Raw genomic sequence first — 26,621 nt, 5'->3', positions numbered from 1 at the left:
GCGACGTTTAAGGGGCATCTTGACAAATACATGAATAGGATGGGAATAGAGGGATACGGACCCCGGAAGTGCAGAAGGTTTTAGTTTAGGCAGGCATCAAGATCGGCGCAGGCTTGGTGAGTTTACTTTGTATTTACCGTGCAAATATTGGAATTTCCTTCAGCTCACTGCAGATCATTGCGGGGCCAGACGGCGAGATGTTGTTTTCGCGAAGCTGAAGGTGGAGCAACACAACTCAGAAAGAAACATTTTGATTTCCAAGTTTAACTGCACATCTTCCCCAAACCTGAAGTTGCCGTGGTTTTTGTGTATAAATAACAGCGAGTGCCATTAGCCTCACCATTACTTCGACAGCAATCATTGGACTGCAGAGTACAGAATCAAGGAAGCCATGCTAAACCTTTATAAGACACTGGTTAGGCTCCAGCGAGTGTATTGTGTTCCATTCTGGACTGAAGGATGGCAAGACCTTGGAAAGGGTATAGAGGAGATTTACTCGAATGATACCAGGGATGAGGGATGTGGAGAGACTGGAGAAACTGCATTTATTCTCCTCAGAGCAGAGAAGGTTAAGGGGTGATTTAATAAAGGTGTTGAAAATTATGAGGGAGTTTTGATAGAGTAAATAGGGAGAAAGTTTCCGGTCAAAGGATCAAGGAGAAAACTCAACAGCTTAGCCCCAACACAAGGCCGTGCATGCAACCTCTGAGACTTCACAAGAGACATAGGCTTTTGTCTATCAGTGAGAGAGTGTCAGTGCTGACCAGTCCAATGGATTAGATTAGAATCTTGGTGTAACTTAAGCAGGTATATTTTATGTGTCAGCTTGGCTCAGTGGATAGCTATTCACGAAGTTAGACTTTTGCGCTTTCAAGTCCCACTTCAGAGGCTTGAACACAAAATCCAGCTTGACACTCCCGGTACAGTACTGCTGGAGTGCTACAATGTCAGAGATGTCGGGCTGACACTCCCGGTACAGTACTGCTGGAGTGCTACAATGTCAGAGATGTCGGGCTGACACTCCCGGTACAGTACTGCTGGAGTGCTACAATGTCAGAGATGTCGGGCTGACACTCCCGGTACAGTACTGCTGGAGTGCTACAATGTCAGAGATGTCGGGCTGACACTCCCGGTACAGTACTGCTGGAGTGCTACAATGTCAGAGATGTCAGGCTGACACTCCCGGTACAGTACTGCTGGAGTGCTGCGATGTCAGAGATGTCGGGCTGACACTCCCGGTACAGTACTGCTGGAGTGCTGCGATGTCAGAGATGTCGGGCTGACACACCCGGTACAGTACTGCTGGAGTGCTACAATGTCAGAGATGTCGGGCTGACACACCCGGTACAGTACTGCTGGAGTGCTACAATGTCAGAGATGTCGGGCTGACACTCCCGGTACAGTACTGCTGGAGTGCTACAATGTCAGAGATGTCGGGCTGACACTCCCGGTACAGTACTGCTGGAGTGCTACAATGTCAGAGATGTCCGCCTGACACTCCCGGTACAGTACTGCTGGAGTGCTGCGATGTCAGAGATGTCGGGCTGACACTCCCGGTACAGTACTGCTGGAGTGCTACAATGTCAGAGATGTCGGGCTGACACTCCCGGTACAGTACTGCTGGAGTGCTGCGATGTCAGAGATGTCGGGCTGACACTCCCGGTACAGTACTGCTGGAGTGCTACAATGTCAGAGATGTCGGGCTGACACTCCCGGTACAGTACTGCTGGAGTGCTACAATGTCAGAGATGTCGGGCTGACACTCCCGGTACAGTACTGCTGGAGTGCTACAATGTCAGAGATGTCCGCCTGACACTCCCGGTACAGTACTGCTGGAGTGCTGCGATGTCAGAGATGTCCGCCTGACACTCCCGGTACAGTACTGCTGGAGTGCTGCGATGTCAGAGATGTCGGGCTGACACTCCCGGTACAGTACTGCTGGAGTGCTACAATGTCAGAGATGTCGGACTGACACTCCCGGTACAGTACTGCTGGAGTGCTACAATGTCAGAGATGTCGGGCTGACACTCCCGGTACAGTACTGCTGGAGTGCTGCGATGTCAGAGATGTCGGGCTGACACTCCCGGTACAGTACTGCTGGAGTGCTACAATGTCAGAGATGTCGGGCTGACACTCCCGGTACAGTACTGCTGGAGTGCTACAATGTCAGAGATGTCCGCCTGACACTCCCGGTACAGTACTGCTGGAGTGCTACAATGTCAGAGTTGTCGGGCTGACACTCCCGGTACAGTACTGCTGGAGTGCTACAATGTCAGAGATGTCCGCCTGACACTCCCGGTACAGTACTGCTGGAGTGCTACAATGTCAGAGATGTCCGCCTGACACTCCCGGTACAGTACTGCTGGAGTGCTACAATGTCAGAGATGTCGGGCTGACACTCCCGGTACAGTACTGCTGGAGTGCTACAATGTCAGAGATGTCGGGCTGACACTCCCGGTACAGTACTGCTGGAGTGCTGCGATGTCAGAGATGTCGGGCTGACACTCCCGGTACAGTACTGCTGGAGTGCTACAATGTCAGAGATGTCCGCCTGACACTCCCGGTACAGTACTGCTGGAGTGCTGCGATGTCAGAGATGTCGGGCTGACACTCCCGGTACAGTACTGCTGGAGTGCTGCGATGTCAGAGATGTCGGGCTGACACTCCCGGTACAGTACTGCTGGAGTGCTACAATGTCAGAGATGTCAGGCTGACACTCCCGGTACAGTACTGCTGGAGTGCTGCGATGTCAGAGATGTCGGGCTGACACTCCCGGTACAGTACTGCTGGAGTGCTGCGATGTCAGAGATGTCGGGCTGACACTCCCGGTACAGTACTGCTGGAGTGCTACAATGTCAGAGATGTCGGGCTGACACTCCCGGTACAGTACTGCTGGAGTGCTGCGATGTCAGAGATGTCGGGCTGACACTCCCGGTACAGTACTGCTGGAGTGCTGCGATGTCAGAGATGTCGGGCTGACACTCCCGGTACAGTACTGCTGGAGTGCTACAATGTCAGAGATGTCGGGCTGACACTCCCGGTACAGTACTGCTGGAGTGCTACAATGTCAGAGATGTCAGGCTGACACTCCCGGTACAGTACTGCTGGAGTGCTACAATGTCAGAGATGTCGGGCTGACACTCCCGGTACAGTACTGCTGGAGTGCTGCGATGTCAGAGATGTCGGGCTGACACACCCGGTACAGTACTGCTGGAGTGCTACAATGTCAGAGTTGTCGGGCTGACACTCCCGGTACAGTACTGCTGGAGTGCTACAATGTCAGAGATGTCGGGCTGACACTCCCGGTACAGTACTGCTGGAGTGCTACATTGTCAGAGATGTCGGGCTGACACACCCGGTACAGTACTGCTGGAGTGCTACAATGTCAGAGATGTCGGGCTGACACACCCGGTACAGTACTGCTGGAGTGCTACAATGTCAGAGATGTCGGGCTGACACTCCCGGTACAGTACTGCTGGAGTGCTACAATGTCAGAGATGTCCGCCTGACACTCCCGGTACAGTACTGCTGGAGTGCTGCGATGTCAGAGATGTTGGGCTGACACTCCCGGTACAGTACTGCTGGAGTGCTACAATGTCAGAGATGTCGGGCTGACACTCCCGGTACAGTTCTGCTGGAGTGCTGCGATGTCAGAGATGTCGGGCTGACACTCCCGGTACAGTTCTGCTGGAGTGCTGCGATGTCAGAGATGTCAGCCTGACACTCCCGGTGCAGTACTGCTGGAGTGCTGCGATGTCAGAGGTCTCCTCTTTCGATGGGATGTCAAACCCGTTTGCTCTCTCAGGTGATTGTAAAAGATTCCATGGCACTATGTTGAAGAATGGCAGGAATTCTCCCTGCTATCCTGGGTCTTTGCTTTTCCCCCAAACAACATCACTCAGGCTGATTATCTGGCCATTCTCAAATTGCTGTCCGCGGGATCTTGCTATGTGTAAATTGGCTGCCACGTTTCCTACATTACGACAGTGACTGCAATTCAAAAATGCTTCATTGGCTGTGATGCATTTTGGGTCGTCCTGATGTTGTGGCAGGTGCTATCGAAATGCAAGTCTTTCTTTCCCTCTTTTTTTTTCACAGATTGGTCTTGGCTGTCTATCCTCTCACAGTCTCCCTCAATCCCTTTCTCTTTGGAACCTGCATAGTTCTGCTCCCTGAATGTAGCTAGATTTCCCTTGTGATGTCAGATTCCTGCTGCCTTCTCCTTCTAAACCCCAATCCTTTTGAAAGAGGATCGTCACATCACCAGGGTGTGACATCACGGTGTGACCCTGTTACCGCTGTTTCCCCTTGAGTCTCTCTCTCTCTGTCTGTCTCTGTCTCAGACTCTGGCTCTGTCTCACGCTCTGTCTGTCTCTGCCTCATGCACTGTCTTGTGCTGTGTCTGTCTCTGTCTCTGTCTCTTTCTGTCTCTGTCTCTTTGTCTCTGTCTCTGTCTGTTGCTCTCTCTCCTCCCTCTCTCACTCCCACTCTCTTTTCCAAGTCACTCACTCTGCCCAATCAAACATGGCTGAGGTGACCGATGACCGTAGAATTCCAGTGAGTTACCAATGGGAAGGCAGAAATGAAGGAGTATTTGGAATTGATACATTTAGTTCTGATTGAATCCAGGCCAGGCGTTGCTCGGATTTACTGCCATTGTTGAGTGTGAAGTCTTTTACTTTTTCTTTCCCTGATCTCGTGTGTGTGTGTGTGTGTTTTATTGGCAGGCCCAGCGGAGGTTCCCATGATGTCCCCTAATGGATCCATTCCCCCAATTCACGTTCCGCCAGGCTACATCTCACAGGTAAGAGATCGCCCTAAGCATTCAACAGTATTACCATCACTAACTCCCCCACAATCAACATCCTGGGGGTCACCATTGACCGGAAATTGAACTGGACCAGCTGTGGCTACAAGAGCAGGTCAGAGGCTGGGAATTCTGCAGTGAGTAACTCACCTCCTGACTCCCCAAAGTCTTTTCACCATCTACAAGGCACAAGTTAGGAGTGTGATGGAATACTCACCACTTGCCTGGATGGGTGCAGCTCCAACAACACTCAAGAAGCTCAACACCATCCAAGACAAAGCAGCCCGCTTGATTGGCACCCCATCTACAACCATTCACTCCCTCCACCACCGACGCACAGTGGCAGCAGTGTGTACCATCTACAAGATGCACTGCAGCAACTTACCAAGACTCCTTCGACAGCACCTGCCAAACCCACGACCTCTACCAACTAGAAGGACAAGGGCAGCAGATGCATGGGAGCATCACCGCCTGCAAGTTCCCCTCCAAGTCACACACCATCCTGACTTGGAACTGTATCGCCGTTCCTTCATTGTCACTGAGTCAAAATCCTGGAACTCCCTTCCTAACAGCACTGTGGGTGTACCTACCCCACATGGACTGCAGCGGTTCAAGAAGGCAGCTCACCACCACCTTCTCAAGGGCAATTAGGGATGGACAATAAATGCTGGTCTTGCCAGCGCGCCCACATCCCATGAACGAATTTAAAAAAGGGTAGAGTGTAAAAGGCTGTGGAAGGAGATAAAATGGATGGGTCGAGTTTATGATAGGGTAGAGTGTATAATTTCATTTTTTTAATTACCTGCCTGAAACGTAAGGCCCTTTGGGCAGGATATGAATTAACTGCTGGCTTAGGAAAACAATATCGACCTCCTTGAACTCAGGAAGTTGGAGAGCGTGTGGGGTCGTGTCAGACAGCTTCACTTGTGTTGCAATGCATGAATTGCTGGAATTGAGAATAAACCTTTTTAACTCCTAAAAGGATATGTGGCAACCATGTGTGTTTTATATACACTGAGCATTTCAATCCATTTCCTGATGGTCCATACTTCACATTCAAAAAGGGATAGAGAGAGGGAGAGAAACAAAGAGAAAGTAGGAAACAAAGAGAGAGAGATTAACAGAGAACGTGAGAATGTAAGATACAGGAGCTGGAGTTGACCACACAACCCCTCGAGCCTGCTCCGCCATTCAATAAGATCATGGCTGATCTAATTTAGCTCCACTTTCCCACAGCAACCCCATATCCCTTAGTGTCTAAATATCTATTGATTTTAGTCTTAAATATACTCAATAACTGAGCATCCAGAACCCTCTGGTGTAGCGAATTCCAAAGAGTCACAACCCCCTGAGTAAACAAATTTCCCCTCATCTCAATCCTAAATGGCTGACCCCTTATCCTGACATTCTGCCCCTAGTTCTAGACTCTCCAGCCAGGGGGAAACAGCCTCTCAGAATATACCCTGTCAAACCCTCTCAGAATTTTCTATGTTTCAATGAGATCACCTCTCATTCTTCTAAACTCCAGAGAATGTGGATCCATTCTTGGGGCAAGCAACAGAGAGAAAGGAGGATCGTGACAGAGTGAGGGAGAGAATAAGAGAGACAGGAGGATAGTGACAGAAAGAGAAAGAGCGTAAGAGAGAAAGGGGGATAGTGAGAGAGAAAGGGGGATAGTGACAGAGAAAGGGAGAGAGTAACAGGGAAAGAAACATACTAAGAGTGATGTTTTCTTGTGGGTGATGAACCCACTGGACTCAGGTATTTCAATCGGAGCCGAGCAGGGAAGCTGAGGACAGGGAGCCAGAGGGAAGCATAAGAACACCATCCAGTTGAGTGAGAAGCTTTCCTGTGATGGGCCACGAGGAGCTGTCCTGGATTCCCCTCCCTCTGCTTCCCTCCCACGATACCACCCCTTCCTTGGTGGCAACTAAGTGAGGCCCAGGAGTTAAAATAGCACCCTGGGTCTGAAACAGGCCAACAATATGTGGCACTCAAACTCACCCCTTGCCTGCCCGAACCCCACGTGGAGTTAAATTAACTCATTAATCCAGGCTGACATTCTGAGCAGCATTAAGATATCAAACCAAGGTCACTGTCACCTCATTCGGTATGCACAGTCTCAAAGGGAGATATCCTGGTGCCCAGGCCAACATTCATCCCTCAAAAGCAAAATACTGCAGATGCTGGAAACCCAAAATAAAAATAGAAAATGCTGGAAATACTCAGCAGGTCAGATAGTGTCTGTGGAGAGAGAAGGAGTTTGAGGGTGGAATATTCTCAGCACGCCAAGGCACTGTCTGAGGCGGGCGGGGAATGGATATTTGCAAAGTTGTGCAACAGGTCGGCTTCCAGACGCGTTCCCGCCTCTGTGCGCTTTGCTGGAGGCGGGGTTACCGTGGCGGTAGCTACGAGCCCGGCAGCAGCAGGCAGCCAATTAGGCAGTAGAGGGGCAAGTTTCAGATACCGATGGTATCTTATGAACCTCGGACCGGCCTCCCGCTGAGTCCAGACACCGGCAGCACCTGGAAGCTGGTTTCCCCTCCACACTGATGGCCCCAAGAGCTGAGGGCCTTCCTTATTTTTAACATTTAGGCTGGCGTCCCAGAACATTTCCATTTTAGAGCCTTAGCAGCTCCCTCTTTCCTGGTGGGGCTCCCTACTATTGGGCCTCCCACCTTGGGAGCCCTCCCGCCATCCTTAATTGGATGGCAAACGTGAAGGAGGCTCTTAATTGGGTGCCTCCCATAAGAATCCCCCTGTGACCCCTGTGGAGTTGGGAATCGAAAATGCTCCAGGCATTCCGCCCAGTGTTTCAGGGTGATGACCTTCTATCAGTTCTGGTCATTGACCTGAAACATTAACTCTGTTTTTCTCTCTCCACTAATGCTGCCAGACCTGCTGTGTATTTCCAGCATGTTCTGTTTTTATGAGCTTGTGTGAGCTTGTTGGAAGAAAGAAAGACTTGTATTTCTATAACGCCTTCATAACCTCAGGATTTCCCATACTACTTTACAGCCAGTGAAGTACTTATGAAGTGTAGTCAGTGTTGTAATATAGGAAATGTGACAGCCAATTTGCACACAGCAAACTCCCACAAACAGCAATGTGTTACGGCCAGGTGGGTGATGACGTTGCTTATTCCCTCCCACCTGACCACAGCAAGTGTTTTTGTTACTAGGGTTTAACCGTTTGTGGTTTATTTACCAAATAAAGAGCGAGAATTTTTCTTGTAGGTTTAAACCAGAAGATTAACTATTTATTGAACAATATTCATTCCCGAAATGGTTGCAACCACACCAATGCACGCATTCACTCACACACACACACACACACACACACACACACACACACACACACAACACACACACACACTTACAAGAATAGAGAGAAAGAAAGGAAAAGGATAAGTAGTTTGAAGTGAGCTGATGTGTGGGGTTCACAGTAAACCTGTTGAATCCTCTCAACAGACGGTTTCTTTTTAAAGTTTCAGGCCTGGGTGTTTGTAGTTTTCTGTTGGTTAAGACTTTCAGTTCTCTGCTGTGCTAAGTTGAAGTGCAGGATTCACAGCAGGGCTCCTTTCTTGTTTTGGCTGGTCTTTCCACAGCTACTGGCTGGACTTTAGTTTAGTTTAGCGATACAGCACCGAAACAGGCCCTTCGGCCCACCGAGTCTGTGCCGACCATTAACCACCCATTTTATACTAATCCTGCACTAATTCCACATTACTACCACATCCCCACCTGTCCCTATATTTCCCTACCACCTACCTATACTAGGGGCAATTTATAAAGGCCAATTAACCTATCAACTAGCAAGTCTTTGGCATGTGGGAGGAAACCGGAGCACCCGGCGGAAACCCACGCAGACACAGGGAGAACTTGCAAACTCCACACAGGCAGTGCCCAGAATTGAACCCGGGTCGCTGGAGCTGTGAGGCTGCGGTGCTAGCCACTGTGCCACCCGAATCTTTCTGTGAATTCTTGTGCTCTCTCTCCCTCTCTCTCCAGAGAGTTTCCTTTTAAGATAAAAATCTCTCACATTAGCCTCTATTAGATGGCAAATGGCCCCCTCCCTGTTGTGACCACACAATGGACCAGGATGTGAATACTTCACACCTTCTTTGTTTCAGAAGAACCCATTGAATTCAGGAATGTCTTAATGATATCAGAATGGATGTAATTGATACCTCCTCGCCTGGAATGTGCCCTTTAGTCCTAAACAGACAGCGAGACAGTTTGAATATACAGGCCATGTCAGTCCGACCTTCAGTGGCCATTTTGCAGCACATTGTCCACTTTTTAAAGGAAAAGTCAATTTTTTATAACTCTTCAGTTTGGGTTCTGTATTTTCATCATTGCAGTTCTTGTGAGCATGACAAAAGTGATAATGGCCAGGTAATCTGTTTAGTGATGTTGGTTGAGGGGTAGATATTGGCCAAGATACCAGGGAGAACTCCCCTGCCCTTCAAAATTATGCCATGGGATCATTTACGTCCACCTGGGAGGGAAGACGGGGCTTCGGTTTAACATCTCATCTGAAAGATGTTGTCTCTGACTGTGCAGCACTCCTTCAGTACTGCACTGGAGTGCCAGCCTAGATTTCTGTCCTCAAGTCCCTGGAGTGGGTCTTGAACCCCAGGACCTAGTGACTCAGAGGTAAGAATACTGCCCACTGAGTGACAGCCAATACCAAGCTTTATCTCGACAGCAGTTTGGGACATCCAAGTTATTCATATTATTAAAAGAATATAAAGACACTGGGGAAGGGGAAAACGGGGACAAGGATGATACCAGAAATGCGAGGTTATACCGATCAGGAAAGATTGAATTGACTGGGTCTTTGTTCCCTTGAGGGCTAAGGGATTACCAAGTAAGTGTCATCAAAATTATGAAAGGGGGTTGATAGACACAAAAAGAGTGTTTCTTCTTGAAGGGAAGAGCAAAACTAGGTAGGGGGAGCATCAACAAAAGATAGTCATTAATAAATCCAATAGGAAATTCAGAAGAAACTTCTTTACCCAGAGAGGGGTGAGAATGTGGATCTCGCTACTTCAAAGAGTGGTTAAGGTGAATAGCATAGATGCATTAAGCGGAAACGGGATAAACACTTGAGGGAGAAAGGAATAAAAGCATATACTGAAAGGGTGAGTTGAAGTAGGGTGGGAAGAGGCTCATGTGGACCATAAACACCAGCACGAACCAGATGGGCTGTTTTTATACTGGATATTCATTGTGATTCTATGTAATCCTGAGACGCTATACAAACGCAAGATGAGAATTAGAGGGGAGACCTGTTCCATCAGTAGATGTTATGAGGCACAACATAATTTCTTTCTCTCTCCTTCCCACTGACAGGTGATTGAGGATAACACTGGCGTTCGCAGGGTTGTGGTGACTCCGCAGTCTCCGGAATGCTTCCCACCGAGTTACCCGTCGGCCATCTCTCCGACCCACCACCTGCCTCCGTACATCACGCACCATCCTCATCTCATCCCTCACTCGCACGCGGCCTATTATCCTCCAGTCACCGGGCCAGGAGATCTACCGCCTCAGTTTTTCCAACACCACCTCCTGCCGACAATATACGGAGAGCAAGGTAATCAGCCAGCAAGCACAAAAAACACAGAACTCTCAAGATGGCAGAGCAAGTTTGTGTTCAATTCTGGGCCCCACAGTTTAGGAAGGATGTCAAGGCCTTGGAAAGGGGGCAGCCGAGATTTACTGGAATGGTTGGGGGATGCGGGAATTGAGTTACACAGAGAGACTGGATTGTTCTCCCGACAGCAGAGAAGGTTAAGGGGAGGCAAAATAGAGGTGTTCAAAATCATGAGGGGTTTTGATAGAGTAAATAAGGAGAAACTGGAGAAACTGTTTCAAGTGCACAGAGAGTCAGGAACCAGAGGACACAGATTTAAGCAATTGGCAAAACAAGAGGAGGGGAGATATGAATTTCTCTTTACACAGTGAGTTGTTGTGATCTGGAATGTGCTGTCTGAAAGGGCGTTGGAAGCAGATTCAATAGTAACTTTCAAAAAGGAATTGGATAAATACCTGAAATTAATAAATTAATAAAATTAATAAATCTGGAATTAAAAGCTAGTCTAATGATGGCCATGAAATCATTGTCGATTGTTGTAAAAACCCATCTGGTTCACTAATGTCCTTTAGAGAAGGAAATCTGCTGTCCTTACCTGGTCTGGCCTACATATGACTCCAGACCCACAGCAATGTGGTTGACTCTTAAATGCCCTCTGAAATGGCCGAGCAAGCCACTCAGTTGTATCTAACCGCTACAAAGTCAATAAAAAGGAATGAAACCGGACGGACCACCCAGCATCGACCTAGGCACCGGAAACGACAACAGCAAACCCAACCCTGTCGACCCTGCAAAGTCCTCCTTACTAACATCTGGGGGCTTGTGCCAAAGTTGGGAGAGCTGTCCCACAGACTAGTCAAGCATCAGCTTGACATAGTCATACTCACGGAATCATACCTTACAGACAATGTCCCAGACACTGCCATCACCATCCCCGGGTATGTCCTGTCCCACCGACAGGACAGACCCACCAGAGGTGGTGGCACAGTGGTATACAGTAGGGAGGGAGTTGCCCTGGGAGTCCTCAACATCGACTCTGGACCCCATGAAGTCTCATGGCACCAGATCAAACATGGACAAGGAAACCTCCTGCTGATTACCACCTTCCGCCCTCCCTCAGCTGATGAGTCAGTACTCCTCCATGTTGAACACCACTTGGAGGAAGCACTGAGGGTGGCAAGGGCACAAAATGTACTCTGAGTGGGGGACTTCAATGTCCATCATCAAGAGTGGCTCGGTAGCACCACTACTAACCGAGCTGGCCGAGTCCTAAAGGACATATCTGCTAGACTGGGTTTGTGGAAGGTGGTGAGGGAACCAACAAGAGGGGAAAACATACTTGACCGCGTCCTCACCAATCTTCCTGCCGCAGATGCATCTGTCCATGACGGTATTGGTAGGAGTGACCACCGCACAGTCGTTGTGGAGACGAAGTCCCGCCTTCACATTGAGGATACCCTCCATTGTATTGTGGGGCACTACCACCGTGCTGAATGGGATAGATTAGGAACAGATCTAGTAATGCAAAACTGGGCATCCATGAGGCGCTGTGGGCCATCAGCAGCAGCAGAATTGTACTCAACCACAATCTGTAACCTCATGGTCCGGCATATCCCCCACTCTACCATTACCATCAAGCCAGGAGACCAACCCTGGTTCAATGAAGAATGCCAGGAGCAGCACCAGGCATACCTCAAAATGAGGTGTCAACCTGGTGAAGCTACAACACAGGACTATCTGAGTGGCAAACTGCGTAAGCAGCATGCGATAGACAGAGCTAAGCAATCCCATAACCAACGGATCAGATCTAAGCTCTGCAGTCCTGCCACATCCAGCTGTGAATGATGGTGGACAATTAAACAACTAACTGGAGGAGGTGGCTCCACAAATATCCCCATCTTCAATGATCGGGGAGCCCAGCACATCAGTGCGAAAGATAAGGCTGAAGCATTTGCAACAATCTTCAGCCAGAAGTGCTGAGTTGATGATCCATCTCGGCCCCCTCCTGAAGTCCCCAGCATTACAGATGCCAGACTTCAACCAATTCGATTCACTCTGCGTGATAATAAGAAACGACTGAAGACACTGGATTTGCAAAAGCTATGGGCCCTGACAATATTCCGGCAATAGTACTGAAGGCCTGTGCTCCAGAACTTGCCGCCCCGCTAGCCAAGTTGTTCCAGTACAGCTACAACACTGGCATCTACCCTGCAATGTGGAAAATTGCCCAGGTATGTTCTGTACACAAAAAGCAAGACAAGTCCAACCCGGCCAATTACCGCCCCATCAGTCTACTCTCAATCATCAGTAAAGTGATGGAAGGTGTCATCAACAGTGCCATCAAGCGGCACTTGCTTAGCAACAACCTGCTTAGTGATGCACAGTTTGGGTTCCGCCAGGGCCACTCAGCTCCTGACCTCAGCACAGCCTTGGTTCAAACATGGACAAAAGAGCTGAACTCAAGAGGTGAGGTGAGAGTGACTGCCCTTGACATCAAGGCAGCATTTGACCGAGTATGGCATCAAAGAACCGAGCAAAACTGAGGTCAATGGGAATCGGGGGAAACCTCTCCGCTGGTTGGAATCATACCTAGCGCAAAGGAAGATGGTTGTGGTTGTTGGAGGTCAATCACCTGAGCTCCAGGACATCACTGTAGGAGTTCCTCAGGATGGTGTCCTAGGCCCAACCATCTTCAGCTACTTCATCAATGACCTTCCTTCAATCATAAGGTCAGAAGTAGGGATGTTCGATGATAATTGCACAATATTCAGCACCATTCATGACTCCTCAGATACTGAAGCAGACCGTGTAGAAATACAACAAGACCTGGACAATATCCAGGCTTGGGCTGATAAGTGGCAATTAACATTCGTGCCACGCAAGTGCCAGGCAATGACCATCTGCAACAAGAGAGAATCTAACCATCTCCCCTAGATATTCAATGGCATTACTATCACTGAATCCCCCACTATCAACATCCTAGGGGCTACCATTGATCAGAAACTGAACTGGAGTAGCCATATAAATACCGTGGCTACAAGAGCAGGTCAGAGGCCAGGAATCTTTCGGCGAGTAACTCACCTCCTGACTCCCCAAAGCCTGTCCACCATCTACGAGGCACAAGTCAGGAGTGTGATGGAATACTCTCCACTTGCCTGGATGGGTGCAGCTCCAACAACACTCAAGAAGCTCGACACCATGCAGGATAAAGCGGCCCGCTTGATTGGCACCCGATCTACAAACATTCACTCCTTCCACCACTGACCAACAGTGGCAGCAGTGTGTACCATCTACAAGATCCACTGCAGCAATGCACCAAGGCTCCTCAGACAGCATCTTCCAAACCCCGCGGCCTCTACCAACTAAAAGGACAAGGGCAGCAAATGCATGGGAACACCACCACCTGCAAGTTCCCCTCCAAGTCACACACCATCCTGACTTGGAACTATATCGCCGTTCCTTCACTGTCACTGGGTCAAAATCCTGGAACTCCCTTCCTAACAGCACTGTGGGTGTACCTACCCCACATGGACTGCAGCGGTTCAAGAAGGCAGCTCACCACCACCTTCTCAAGGGCAGTTAGGGATGTGCAAAAAATGCTGGCCTAGCCAACGATGCCCACATCCCATGAATTAATAAAAAAAACTTGAAAAAGAAACATTTTCAGGGCTGTGGGGAAACAGTAAAGGAGTGGGATTAATTGGATAGCTCCTTCAAAGAGCCAGCACAGGCATGATGGGCTGAATGGCCTCCGCCTGGGCCTTAGGCTTTTAGCTCTGTGCCACTTTCATTCTGCCTGTGCTGAAATCAAGACTGCAACTTGAACTGCTCTTTCCTCCTGACCATACCTCAATCTTCCATTCCTCAACAGTCTGCAGGGGACAAACACAGAGCATGATTTTAAGTCCAGGCAGGTTTTGGGTGGGTGGGTATGGAGGAGGGGTTCTGCTGGAACGAGGGGAGATGATCACGAGTTAGGTGGGATTGCGAGGAGGGGCGGGGTGTCGAGGGGCGGGGTGTCGAAGGGCGAGAAACCTTGGGTAGCAGAGAGGGAGAAGTTAACGCATGGTGAGAGAGAGAGTGGGGGGAGGAAGGAGAGAGACTGGGAAAAAAACAATCAACTGTCAGAAGCGGATGATTAGACTTAACAAATTGTAATAATTGCAGTAATTTGTACTCGACTCCGTCACTACATCAGCTGCAGAAACTTCAGTAAATCCTTACCTATCACTCTGAATTTGGTCATTTTCCGCAAAGATTATTCTCTGGTAGGAGGTGGGCGCTCGAGCATGTTCCTTGAGGTTCACAGCCCATGGTGCCTGAAAAATGCTAGCTTTCTATACCTGTCTTATGACAAAGGACTGGCTTTGTGTTTGATGAGTGTCTGACAAATACCAGAGAATTTTGATCGAATTTTCAAAGCTGGATGTGAAATCACTCACATCTTGGGCAATCGGTCTCACTTCCGAGCAGCAGCTGTCTGTAAGTGTGAGTCCGAGATTCTAGTGATTATCTAACTGGACTAGTAATCCAGAGGGATACGGGAGTGCAGTGGTTATATTACTGGACTAGTAATCCAGAGGGATACGGGAGTGCAGTGGTTATATTACTGGACTAGTAATCCAGAGGGATACGGGAGTGCAGTGGTTATAATACTGGACTAGTAATCCAGAGGGATACGGGAGTGCAGTGGTTATATTACTGGACTAGTAATCCAGAGGGATACGGGAGTGTAGAGGTTATATTACTGGACTAGTAATCCAGAGGGATACGGGAGTGTAGTGGTTATATTACTGGACTAGTAATCTGGAGGGATACGGGAGTGTAGTGGTTATATTACTGGACTAGTAATCCAGAGGGATACGGGAGTGCAGTGGTTATATTACTGGACTAGTAATCCAGAGGGATACGGGAGTGTAGTGGTGATATTACTGGACTCGTAATCCAGAGGGATACGGGAGTGTAGTGGTTATATTACTGGACTAGTAATCCGGAGGGATACGGGAGTGTAGTGGTTATATTACTGGACTAGTAATCCAGAGGGATACGGGAGTGTAGTGGTTATATTACTGGACTAGTAATCCAGAGGGATACGGGAGTGTAGAGGTTATATTACTGGACTAGTAATCCGGAGGGATACGGGAGTGTAGTGGTTATATTACTGGACTAGTAATCCAGAGGGATACGGGAGTGTAGAGGTTATATTACTGGACTAATAATCCGGAGGGATACTGGAGTGTAGAGGTTATATTACCTGACTAGTAATCCAGAGGGATACAGGAGTGTAGAGGTTATATTACTGGACTAGTAATCCGGAGGGATACGGGAGTGTAGTGGTTATATTACTGGACTAGTAATCTGGAGGGATACGGGAGTGTAGTGGTTATATTACTGGACTAGTAATCCAGAGGGATACGGGAGTGTAGTGGTTATAGAGCAGAAGTCACAGGGTAGTAATTATGGGGGATTTCAACTTCCCAAATATTGATTGGCAACTCTTTAGATCGAATAGTTTGGATGGGGTAGTGTTTGTGCAGTATGTCCAGGAAGCTTTTCTGACTCAGTATGTAGACTGCCCGACCAGAGGGGAGGCAATATTGGATTTGGTACTAGGTAATGAACCAGGGCAAGTGATAGAGCTGTTGGTGGGCGAGCACTTTGGAGATAGTGATCACAATTCTGTAGCATTCACTGTGGTAATGGAGAGGGATAGGTATGTGCAACAGGGCAAGGTTTACAATTGGGGGAAGGGTAGATATGATGCTGTCAGGCAGGAACTGAGGAGCATAAGTTGGGAGCATATGCTGGCAGGGAAGGGCACGGTCGAAATGTGGAACTTTTTCAAGGAGCAGATAGTAGGGGCCATTGATAAGCATGTCCCTGTCAGACAGGGAAGGGATGGTCATGTGAGGGAACCGTGGTTGACAAGAGAGGTTGAGAGTCTTGTTAGGAAGAAGAAGGATGCGTATATAAGGTTGAGGAAAAAGGGCACAGGCATAGCTCTGGAGGGATACAAGATGGCCAGGAAGGATCTGAAGAAAGGGATTAGGAGAGCTAAGAGAGGGCATGAAAAATGCTTGGCGGGTAGGATAAAAGAAAACCCCAAGGCCTTTTACGCGTATGTCAGAAATATGAGGATGACTAGGGGGACCGTAGGTCCGGTCAAGGACAATAGCGGGAGACTGTGTGTTGAGCCGGAAGAGATAAGTGAGGTTTTGAATGAGTACTTCTCTTCGGTATTTACGAATGAGAAGGGGTGTATTACTGAAGAGGACGGTGTGAAACAGACTGGTAAGCTCGAGGAAGTGCTCGTTAGGAGGGAAGATGTGTTGGGGTTTTTGAATAACTTGAAGATAGACAAGTCTCCCGGGCCTGACGGGGTATATCCAAGGATGTTATGGGAAGCAAGGGATGAAATTGCAGAGCCGCTGGCAATGATCTTTTCATCTTCTCTGTTGACGGGGGTGGTACCAGGTGATTGGAGGGTGGCAAATGTTGTGCCCCTGTTCAAGAAAGGAAATAGGAACAACCCTGGGAATTACAGGCCAGTTAGTCTTACTTCGGTGGTAGGCAAGTTGATGGAAAAGGTGCTGAGGGATAGGATTTCTGAGCATCTGGAAAGACACTGCTTGATTCGGGACAGTCAGCACGGTTTTGTGAGGGGTAGGTCTTGCCTCACAAGCCTGATTGAATTCTTTGAGCAGGTGACCAAGCAAGTGGATGAGGGTAAACCAGTGGATGTGGTGTACATGGATTTTAGTAAGGCATTTGATAAGGTCCCCCATGGTAGACTTATGGAGAAAGTCAGGAGGCATGGGATAGTGGGGAATGTGGCCAGTTGGATTAAGAATTGGCTAACTGATAGAAGGCAGAGAGTGGTCTTAGATGGTAAATACTCAGCCTGGAGCCCAGTTACCAGTGGCGTGCCACAGGGATCAGTTCTGGGTCCTCTCCTGTTTGTGATTTTTATTAACGACTTGGATGAGGAAGTCGAAGGGTGGGTCAGTAAATTTGCAGATGATACAAAGGTTGGTGGAGTTGTGGATACCGAGGAGGGCTATTGTCGTCTGCAAAGGGACTTGGATAGGTTGCAGTGCTGGGCTGAAAAGTGGCAGATGGAGTTTAACCCTGAAAAGTGTGAGGTCGTCCATTTTGGAAGGACAAACACGAATGCAAAATACTGGGTTAACGGTAGGGTTCTTGGGCATGTGGAGGAGCAGAGGGACCTTGGGGTCTATGTGCATAGATCGTTGAAAGTTGCAACTCAAGTGGATAGGGCTGTGAAGAAGGCATATGGGGTGTTAGCGTTCATTAGCAGAGGGATTGAATTTAAGAGCCGTGAGGTGATGATGCAGCTGTACAGGACCTTGGTAAGGCCTCATTTGGAGTACTGTGTGCAGTTCTGATCGCCTCATTTTAGGAAGGATGTGGAAGCCTTGGAGAGGGTGCAGAGGAGATTTACCAGGATGTTGCCTGGAATGGAGAATAAGTCTTACGAGGAAAGGCTGAACATTCTAGGCCTCTTCTCATTAGAACGGAGAAGGATGAGGGGTGACATGATAGAGGTTTATAAGATGATCAGGGGAATAGATAGGGTAGACAGTCAGAAACTTTTTCCCCGGGTGGAGCAAAGCGTTACAAGGGGTCATAAATTTAAGGTGAAGGGTGGGAGATATAAGGGGGATGTCAGGGGAAGGTTCTTTACCCAGAGAGTGGTCGGGGCATGGAATGCCTTGCCTGGGGAAGTTGTTGAGTCAGAAACTTTAGGGACTATCAAACGGCTTTTAGATAGGTATATGGATAAAGGAGAATGATGGGGTATAGATTAAATTGTCCTTGACAGAGGACAAAGGATCGGCACAACATCGTGGGCCGAAGGGCCTGTTCTGTGCTGTATTTTTCTATGTTCTATGTTCTATGTTCTATTACTGGACTAGTAATCCGGAGGGATACGGGAGTGTAGTGGTTATATTACTGGACTAGTAATCCAGAGGGATACGGGAGTGTAGTGGTTATATTACTGGACTAGTAATCTGGAGGGATACGGGAGTGTAGAGGTTATATTACTGGACTAGTAATCCAGAGGGATACGGGAGTGTAGTGGTTATATTACTGGACTAGTAATCCAGAGGGATACGGGAGTGTAGTGGTTATATTACTGGACTAGTAATCCGGAGGGATACGGGAGTGTAGTGGTTATATTACTGGACTAGTAATCCAGAGGGATGCGGGAGTGTAGAGGTTATATTACTGGACTAGTAATCCGGAGGGATACGGGAGTGTAGTGGTTATATTACTGGACTCGCAATCCAGAGGGATACGGGAGTGTAGTGGTTATAGTACAGGAAAAGTAATCCGGAGGGATACGGGAGTGTAGCGGTTATAGTACAGGAAAAGTAATCCGGAGGGATACGGGAGTGTAGCGGTTATAGTACAGGAAAAGTAATCCGGAGGGATACGGGAGTGTAGCAGTTATATTACTGGACTAGTAATCCGGAGGGATACGGGAGTGTAGAGGTTATATTACTGGACTAGCAATCCAGAGGGATATGGGAGTGTAGTGGTTATATTACTGGACTAGTAATCCAGAGGGATACGGGAGTGTAGTGGTTATATTACTGGACTAGTAATCCGGAGGGATACGGGAGTGTAGTGGTTATATTACTGGACTCGTAATCCGGAGGGATACGGGAGTGTAGAGGTTATATTACTGGACTAGCAATCCAGAGGGATATGGGAGTGTAGTGGTTATATTACTGGACTCGTAATCCGGAGGGATACGGGAGTGTGGTGGTTATATTACTGGACTAGTAATCCGGAGGGATACGGGAGTGTAGAGGTTATATTACTGGACTAGTAATCCAGAGGGATACGGGAGTGTAGAGGTTATATTACTGGACTAGTAATCCAGAGGGATACAGGAGTGTAGTGGTTATATTACTGGACTAGTAATCCGGAGGGATACCGGAGTGTAGTGGTTATATTACTGGACTAGTAATCCGGAGGGAAAAGGGAGTGCAGTGGTTATATTACTGGACTAGTAATCAAGAGGGATACGGGAGTGTAGTGGTTATATTACTGGACTAGTAATCCGGAGGGATACGGGAGTGTGGTGGTTATATTACTGGACTAGTAATCCGGAGGGATACGGGAGTGTAGTGGTTATATTACTGGACTAGTAATCCGGAGGGATACGGGAGTGTAGTGGTTATATTACTGGACTAGTAATCCGGAGGGATACGGGAGTGTAGTGGTTATATTACTGGACTAGTAATCCAGAGGGATACAGGAGTGTAGTGGTTATATTACTGGACTAGTAATCCGGAGGGATACCGGAGTGTAGTGGTTATATTACTGGACTAGTAATCCGGAGGGAAAAGGGAGTGCAGTGGTTATATTACTGGACTAGTAATCCAGAGGGATACGGGAGTGTAGAGGTTATATTACTGGACTAGTAATCCAGAGGGATACGGGAGTGTAGTGGTTATATTACTGGACTAGTAATCCGGAGGGAAAAGGGAGTGCAGTGGTTATATTACTGGACTAGTAATCCAGAGGGATACGGGAGTGTAGAGGTTATATTACTGGACTAGTAATCCAGAGGGATACGGGAGTGTAGAGGTTATATTACTGGACTAGTAATCCAGAGGGATACGGGAGTGTAGTGGTTATATTACTGGACTAGTAATCCGGAGGGAAAAGGGAGTGCAGTGGTTATATTACTGGACTAGTAATCCAGAGGGATACGGGAGTGTAGAGGTTATATTACTGGACTAGTAATCCAGAGGGATACCGGAGTGTAGTGGTTATATTACTGGACTAGTAATCCGGAGGGAAAAGGGAGTGCAGTGGTTATATTACTGGACTAGTAATCAAGAGGGATACGGGAGTGTAGAGGTTATATTACTGGACTAGTAATCCAGAGGGATACGGGAGTGTAGTGGTTATATTACTGGACTAGTAATCCAGAGGGATACGGGAGTGTAGTGGTTATATTACTGGACTAGTAATCCAGAGGGATACGGGAGTGTAGTGGTTATATTAATGGACTAGTAATCCAGAGGGATACGGGAGTGTAGTGGTTATATTACTGGACTAGTAATCCAGAGGGATACGGGAGTGTAGCAGTTATATTACTGGACTATTAATCCGGAGGGATACGGGAGTGTAGCGGTTATATTACTGGACTAGTAATCCGGAGGGATACGGGAGTGTAGCGGTTATCGTACAGGACAAGTAATCCGGAGGGTTATGGGAGTGTAGCGGTTATATTACAGGAAAAGTAATCCGGAGGGATACGGGAGTGTAGCAGTTATATTACTGGACTAGTAATCCGGAGGGATACGGGAGTGTAGCGGTTATATTACAGGACAAGTAATCCGGAGGGATACGGGAGTGTAGAGGTTATATTACTGGACTAGTAATCCAGAGGGATACGGGAGTGTAGTGGTTATATTACTGGACTAGTAATCCGGAGGGATACGGGAGTGTAGCGGTTATATTACTGGACTAGTAATCCGGAGGGATACGGGAGTGTAGTGGTTATATTACTGGACTAGTAATCCAGAGGGATACGGGAGTGTAGTGGTTATATTACTGGACTAGTAATCCAGAGGGATACGGGAGTGTAGTGGTTATATTACTGGACTAGTAATCCGGAGGGATACGGGAGTGTAGTGGTTATATTACTGGACTAGTAATCCAGAGGGATACGGGAGTGTAGTGGTTATATAACTGGACTCGTAATCCGGAGGGATACGGGAGTGTAGAGGTTATATTACTGGACTAGCAATCCAGAGGGATATGGGAGTGTAGTGGTTATATTACTGGACTCGTAATCCGGAGGGATACGGGAGTGTAGTAGTTATATTACTGGACTAGCAATCCAGAGGGATACGGGAGTGTAGTGGTTATATTACTGGACTCGTAATCCGGAGGGATACGGGAGTGTAGTGGTTATATTACTGGACTAGTAATCAAGAGGGATACGGGAGTGTAGTGGTTATATTACTGGACTAGTAATCCGGAGGGATACGGGAGTGTGGTGGTTATATTACTGGACTAGTAATCCGGAGGGATACGGGAGTGTAGTGGTTATATTACTGGACTAGTAATCCGGAGGGAAAAGGGAGTGCAGTGGTTATATTACTGGACTAGTAATCCAGAGGGATACGGGAGTGTAGTGGTTATATTACTGGACTAGTAATCCAGAGGGATACAGGAGTGTAGTGGTTATATTACTGGACTAGTAATCCAGAGGGAAAAGGGAGTGCAGTGGTTATATTACTGGACTAGTAATCCAGAGGGATACGGGAGTGTAGTGGTTATATTACTGGACTAGTAATCCGGAGGGAAAAGGGAGTGCAGTGGTTATATTACTGGACTAGTAATCCAGAGGGATACGGGAGTGTAGTGGTTATATTACTGGACTAGTAATCCAGAGGGATACAGGAGTGTAGTGGTTATATTACTGGACTAGTAATCCGGAGGGATACCGGAGTGTAGTGGTTATATTACTGGACTAGTAATCCGGAGGGAAAAGGGAGTGCAGTGGTTATATTACTGGACTAGTAATCCAGAGGGATACGGGAGTGTAGTGGTTATATTACTGGACTAGTAATCCGGAGGGATACGGGAGTGTAGCAGTTATCTTACTGGACTAGTAATCCGGAGGGATACGGGAGTGTAGTGGTTATATTAATGGACTAGTAATCCGGAGGGATACAGGAGTGTAGTGGTTATATTACTGGACTAGTAATCCAGAGGGATACGGGAGTGTAGCAGTTATATTACTGGACTATTAATCCGGAGGGATACGGGAGTGTAGTGGTTATATTAATGGACTAGTAATCCGGAGGGATACAGGAGTGTAGTGGTTATATTACTGGACCAGTAATCTGGAGGGATACGGGAGTGTAGTGGTTATATTACTGGACTAGTAATCCGGAGGGATACGGGAGTGTAGTGGTTATATTACTGGACTAGTAATCTGGAGGGATATGGGAGTGTCGCGGTTATAGTATAGGACAAGTAATCCGGAGGGATACGGGAGTGTAGCGGTTATAGTACAGGACAAGTAATCCGGAGGGATACGGGAGTGTAGCAGTTATATTACTGGACTAGTAATCCGGAGGGATACGGGAGTGTAGCGGTTATATTACAGGACAAGTAATCCGGAGGGATACGGGAGTGTAGAGGTGATATTACTGGACTAGTAATCCAGAGGGATACGGGAGTGTAGCAGTTATCTTACTGGACTAGTAATCCAGAGGGATACGGGAGTGTAGTGGTTATATTACTGGACTAGTAATCCGGAGGGATACGGGAGTGTAGTGGTTATATTACTGGACTAGTAATCCGGAGGGATACGGGAGTGTAGTGGTTATATTACTGGACTAGTAATCTGGAGGGATACGGGAGTGTAGCAGTTATATTACTGGACTATTAATCCGGAGGGATACGGGAGTGTAGCGGTTATATTACTGGACTAGTAATCCGGAGGGATACGGGAGTGTAGCGGTTATAGTACAGGACAAGTAATCCGGAGGGATACGGGAGTGTAGCGGTTATCGTACAGGACAAGTAATCCGGAGGGATACGGGAGTGTAGCGGTTATAGTACAGGACAAGTAATCCGGAGGGATACGGGAGTGTAGCGGTTATATTACTGGACTAGTAATCCGGAGGGATACGGGAGTGTAGCAGTTATATTACTGGACTAGTAATCCAGAGGGATACGGGAGTGTAGCGGTTATATTACAGGACAAGTAATCCGGAGGGATACGGGAGTGTAGCAGTTATATTACTGGACTAGTAATCCGGAGGGATACGGGAGTGTAGCGGTTATATTACAGGACAAGTAATCCGGAGGGATACGGGAGTGTAGAGGTTATATTACTGGACTAGTAATCCAGAGGGATACGGGAGTGTAGTGGTTATATTACTGGACTAGTAATCCAGAGGGATGCGGGAGTGTAGAGGTTATATTACTGGACTAGTAATCCGGAGGGATACGGGAGTGTAGTGGTTATATTACTGGACTCGCAATCCAGAGGGATACGGGAGTGTAGTGGTTATAGTACAGGAAAAGTAATCCGGAGGGATACGGGAGTGTAGCGGTTATAGTACAGGAAAAGTAATCCGGAGGGATACGGGAGTGTAGCGGTTATAGTACAGGAAAAGTAATCCGGAGGGATACGGGAGTGTAGCAGTTATATTACTGGACTAGTAATCCGGAGGGATACGGGAGTGTAGAGGTTATATTACTGGACTAGCAATCCAGAGGGATATGGGAGTGTAGTGGTTATATTACTGGACTAGTAATCCGGAGGGATACGGGAGTGTAGTGGTTATATTACTGGACTAGTAATCCAGAGGGATACGGGAGTGTAGTGGTTATATTACTGGACTAGTAATCCGGAGGGATACGGGAGTGTAGTGGTTATATTACTGGACTCGTAATCCGGAGGGATACGGGAGTGTAGTGGTTATATTACTGGACTCGTAATCCGGAGGGATACGGGAGTGTAGAGGTTATATTACTGGACTAGCAATCCAGAGGGATATGGGAGTGTAGTGGTTATATTACTGGACTCGTAATCCGGAGGGATACGGGAGTGTGGTGGTTATATTACTGGACTAGTAATCCGGAGGGATACGGGAGTGTAGAGGTTATATTACTGGACTAGTAATCCAGAGGGATACGGGAGTGTAGAGGTTATATTACTGGACTAGTAATCCAGAGGGATACAGGAGTGTAGTGGTTATATTACTGGACTAGTAATCCGGAGGGATACCGGAGTGTAGTGGTTATATTACTGGACTAGTAATCCGGAGGGAAAAGGGAGTGCAGTGGTTATATTACTGGACTAGTAATCAAGAGGGATACGGGAGTGTAGTGGTTATATTACTGGACTAGTAATCCGGAGGGATACGGGAGTGTGGTGGTTATATTACTGGACTAGTAATCCGGAGGGATACGGGAGTGTAGTGGTTATATTACTGGACTAGTAATCCGGAGGGATACGGGAGTGTAGTGGTTATATTACTGGACTAGTAATCCGGAGGGATACGGGAGTGTAGTGGTTATATTACTGGACTAGTAATCCAGAGGGATACAGGAGTGTAGTGGTTATATTACTGGACTAGTAATCCGGAGGGATACCGGAGTGTAGTGGTTATATTACTGGACTAGTAATCCGGAGGGAAAAGGGAGTGCAGTGGTTATATTACTGGACTAGTAATCCAGAGGGATACGGGAGTGTAGAGGTTATATTACTGGACTAGTAATCCAGAGGGATACGGGAGTGTAGTGGTTATATTACTGGACTAGTAATCCGGAGGGAAAAGGGAGTGCAGTGGTTATATTACTGGACTAGTAATCCAGAGGGATACGGGAGTGTAGAGGTTATATTACTGGACTAGTAATCCAGAGGGATACGGGAGTGTAGAGGTTATATTACTGGACTAGTAATCCAGAGGGATACGGGAGTGTAGTGGTTATATTACTGGACTAGTAATCCGGAGGGAAAAGGGAGTGCAGTGGTTATATTACTGGACTAGTAATCCAGAGGGATACGGGAGTGTAGAGGTTATATTACTGGACTAGTAATCCAGAGGGATACCGGAGTGTAGTGGTTATATTACTGGACTAGTAATCCGGAGGGAAAAGGGAGTGCAGTGGTTATATTACTGGACTAGTAATCAAGAGGGATACGGGAGTGTAGAGGTTATATTACTGGACTAGTAATCCAGAGGGATACGGGAGTGTAGTGGTTATATTACTGGACTAGAAATCCAGAGGGATACGGGAGTGTAGTGGTTATATTACTGGACTAGTAATCCAGAGGGATACGGGAGTGTAGTGGTTATATTAATGGACTAGTAATCCAGAGGGATACGGGAGTGTAGTGGTTATATTACTGGACTAGTAATCCAGAGGGATACGGGAGTGTAGCAGTTATATTACTGGACTATTAATCCGGAGGGATACGGGAGTGTAGCGGTTATATTACTGGACTAGTAATCCGGAGGGATACGGGAGTGTAGCGGTTATCGTACAGGACAAGTAATCCGGAGGGTTATGGGAGTGTAGCGGTTATATTACAGGAAAAGTAATCCGGAGGGATACGGGAGTGTAGCAGTTATATTACTGGACTAGTAATCCGGAGGGATACGGGAGTGTAGCGGTTATATTACAGGACAAGTAATCCGGAGGGATACGGGAGTGTAGAGGTTATATTACTGGACTAGTAATCCAGAGGGATACGGGAGTGTAGTGGTTATATTACTGGACTAGTAATCCGGAGGGATACGGGAGTGTAGCGGTTATATTACTGGACTAGTAATCCGGAGGGATACGGGAGTGTAGTGGTTATATTACTGGACTAGTAATCCAGAGGGATACGGGAGTGTAGTGGTTATATTACTGGACTAGTAATCCAGAGGGATACGGGAGTGTAGTGGTTATATTACTGGACTAGTAATCCGGAGGGATACGGGAGTGTAGTGGTTATATTACTGGACTAGTAATCCAGAGGGATACGGGAGTGTAGTGGTTATATAACTGGACTCGTAATCCGGAGGGATACGGGAGTGTAGAGGTTATATTACTGGACTAGCAATCCAGAGGGATATGGGAGTGTAGTGGTTATATTACTGGACTCGTAATCCGGAGGGATACGGGAGTGTAGTAGTTATATTACTGGACTAGCAATCCAGAGGGATACGGGAGTGTAGTGGTTATATTACTGGACTCGTAATCCGGAGGGATACGGGAGTGTAGTGGTTATATTACTGGACTAGTAATCAAGAGGATTACGGGAGTGTAGTGGTTATATTACTGGACTAGTAATCCGGAGGGATACGGGAGTGTGGTGGTTATATTACTGGACTAGTAATCCGGAGGGATACGGGAGTGTAGTGGTTATATTACTGGACTAGTAATCCGGAGGGAAAAGGGAGTGCAGTGGTTATATTACTGGACTAGTAATCCAGAGGGATACGGGAGTGTAGTGGTTATATTACTGGACTAGTAATCCAGAGGGATACAGGAGTGTAGTGGTTATATTACTGGACTAGTAATCCAGAGGGAAAAGGGAGTGCAGTGGTTATATTACTGGACTAGTAATCCAGAGGGATACGGGAGTGTAGTGGTTATATTACTGGACTAGTAATCCGGAGGGAAAAGGGAGTGCAGTGGTTATATTACTGGACTA

General features: G+C 47.5%; 1 protein-coding gene across 1 annotated transcript in view; it reads left to right on the top strand.

The window, feature by feature from the left end:
* fndc3ba (fibronectin type III domain containing 3Ba) overlaps positions 1–26,621 on the top strand; it is a 448,154-nt gene that overhangs the window by 217,499 nt on the left and 204,034 nt on the right. The window contains exons 4-5 of the mRNA XM_068042776.1: positions 4,728–4,804; positions 10,165–10,405. Coding sequence (XP_067898877.1) covers positions 4,728–4,804; positions 10,165–10,405 — 318 coding nt within the window. The remainder of the gene's footprint in view (positions 1–4,727; positions 4,805–10,164; positions 10,406–26,621) is intronic.

This window comes from Heterodontus francisci, chromosome 11 (genome assembly GCF_036365525.1).
Source record: "Heterodontus francisci isolate sHetFra1 chromosome 11, sHetFra1.hap1, whole genome shotgun sequence".
In the NCBI taxonomy this organism is placed as follows: domain Eukaryota; kingdom Metazoa; phylum Chordata; class Chondrichthyes; order Heterodontiformes; family Heterodontidae; genus Heterodontus; species Heterodontus francisci.
This window is presented reverse-complemented; position numbering and strand designations above follow the sequence as displayed.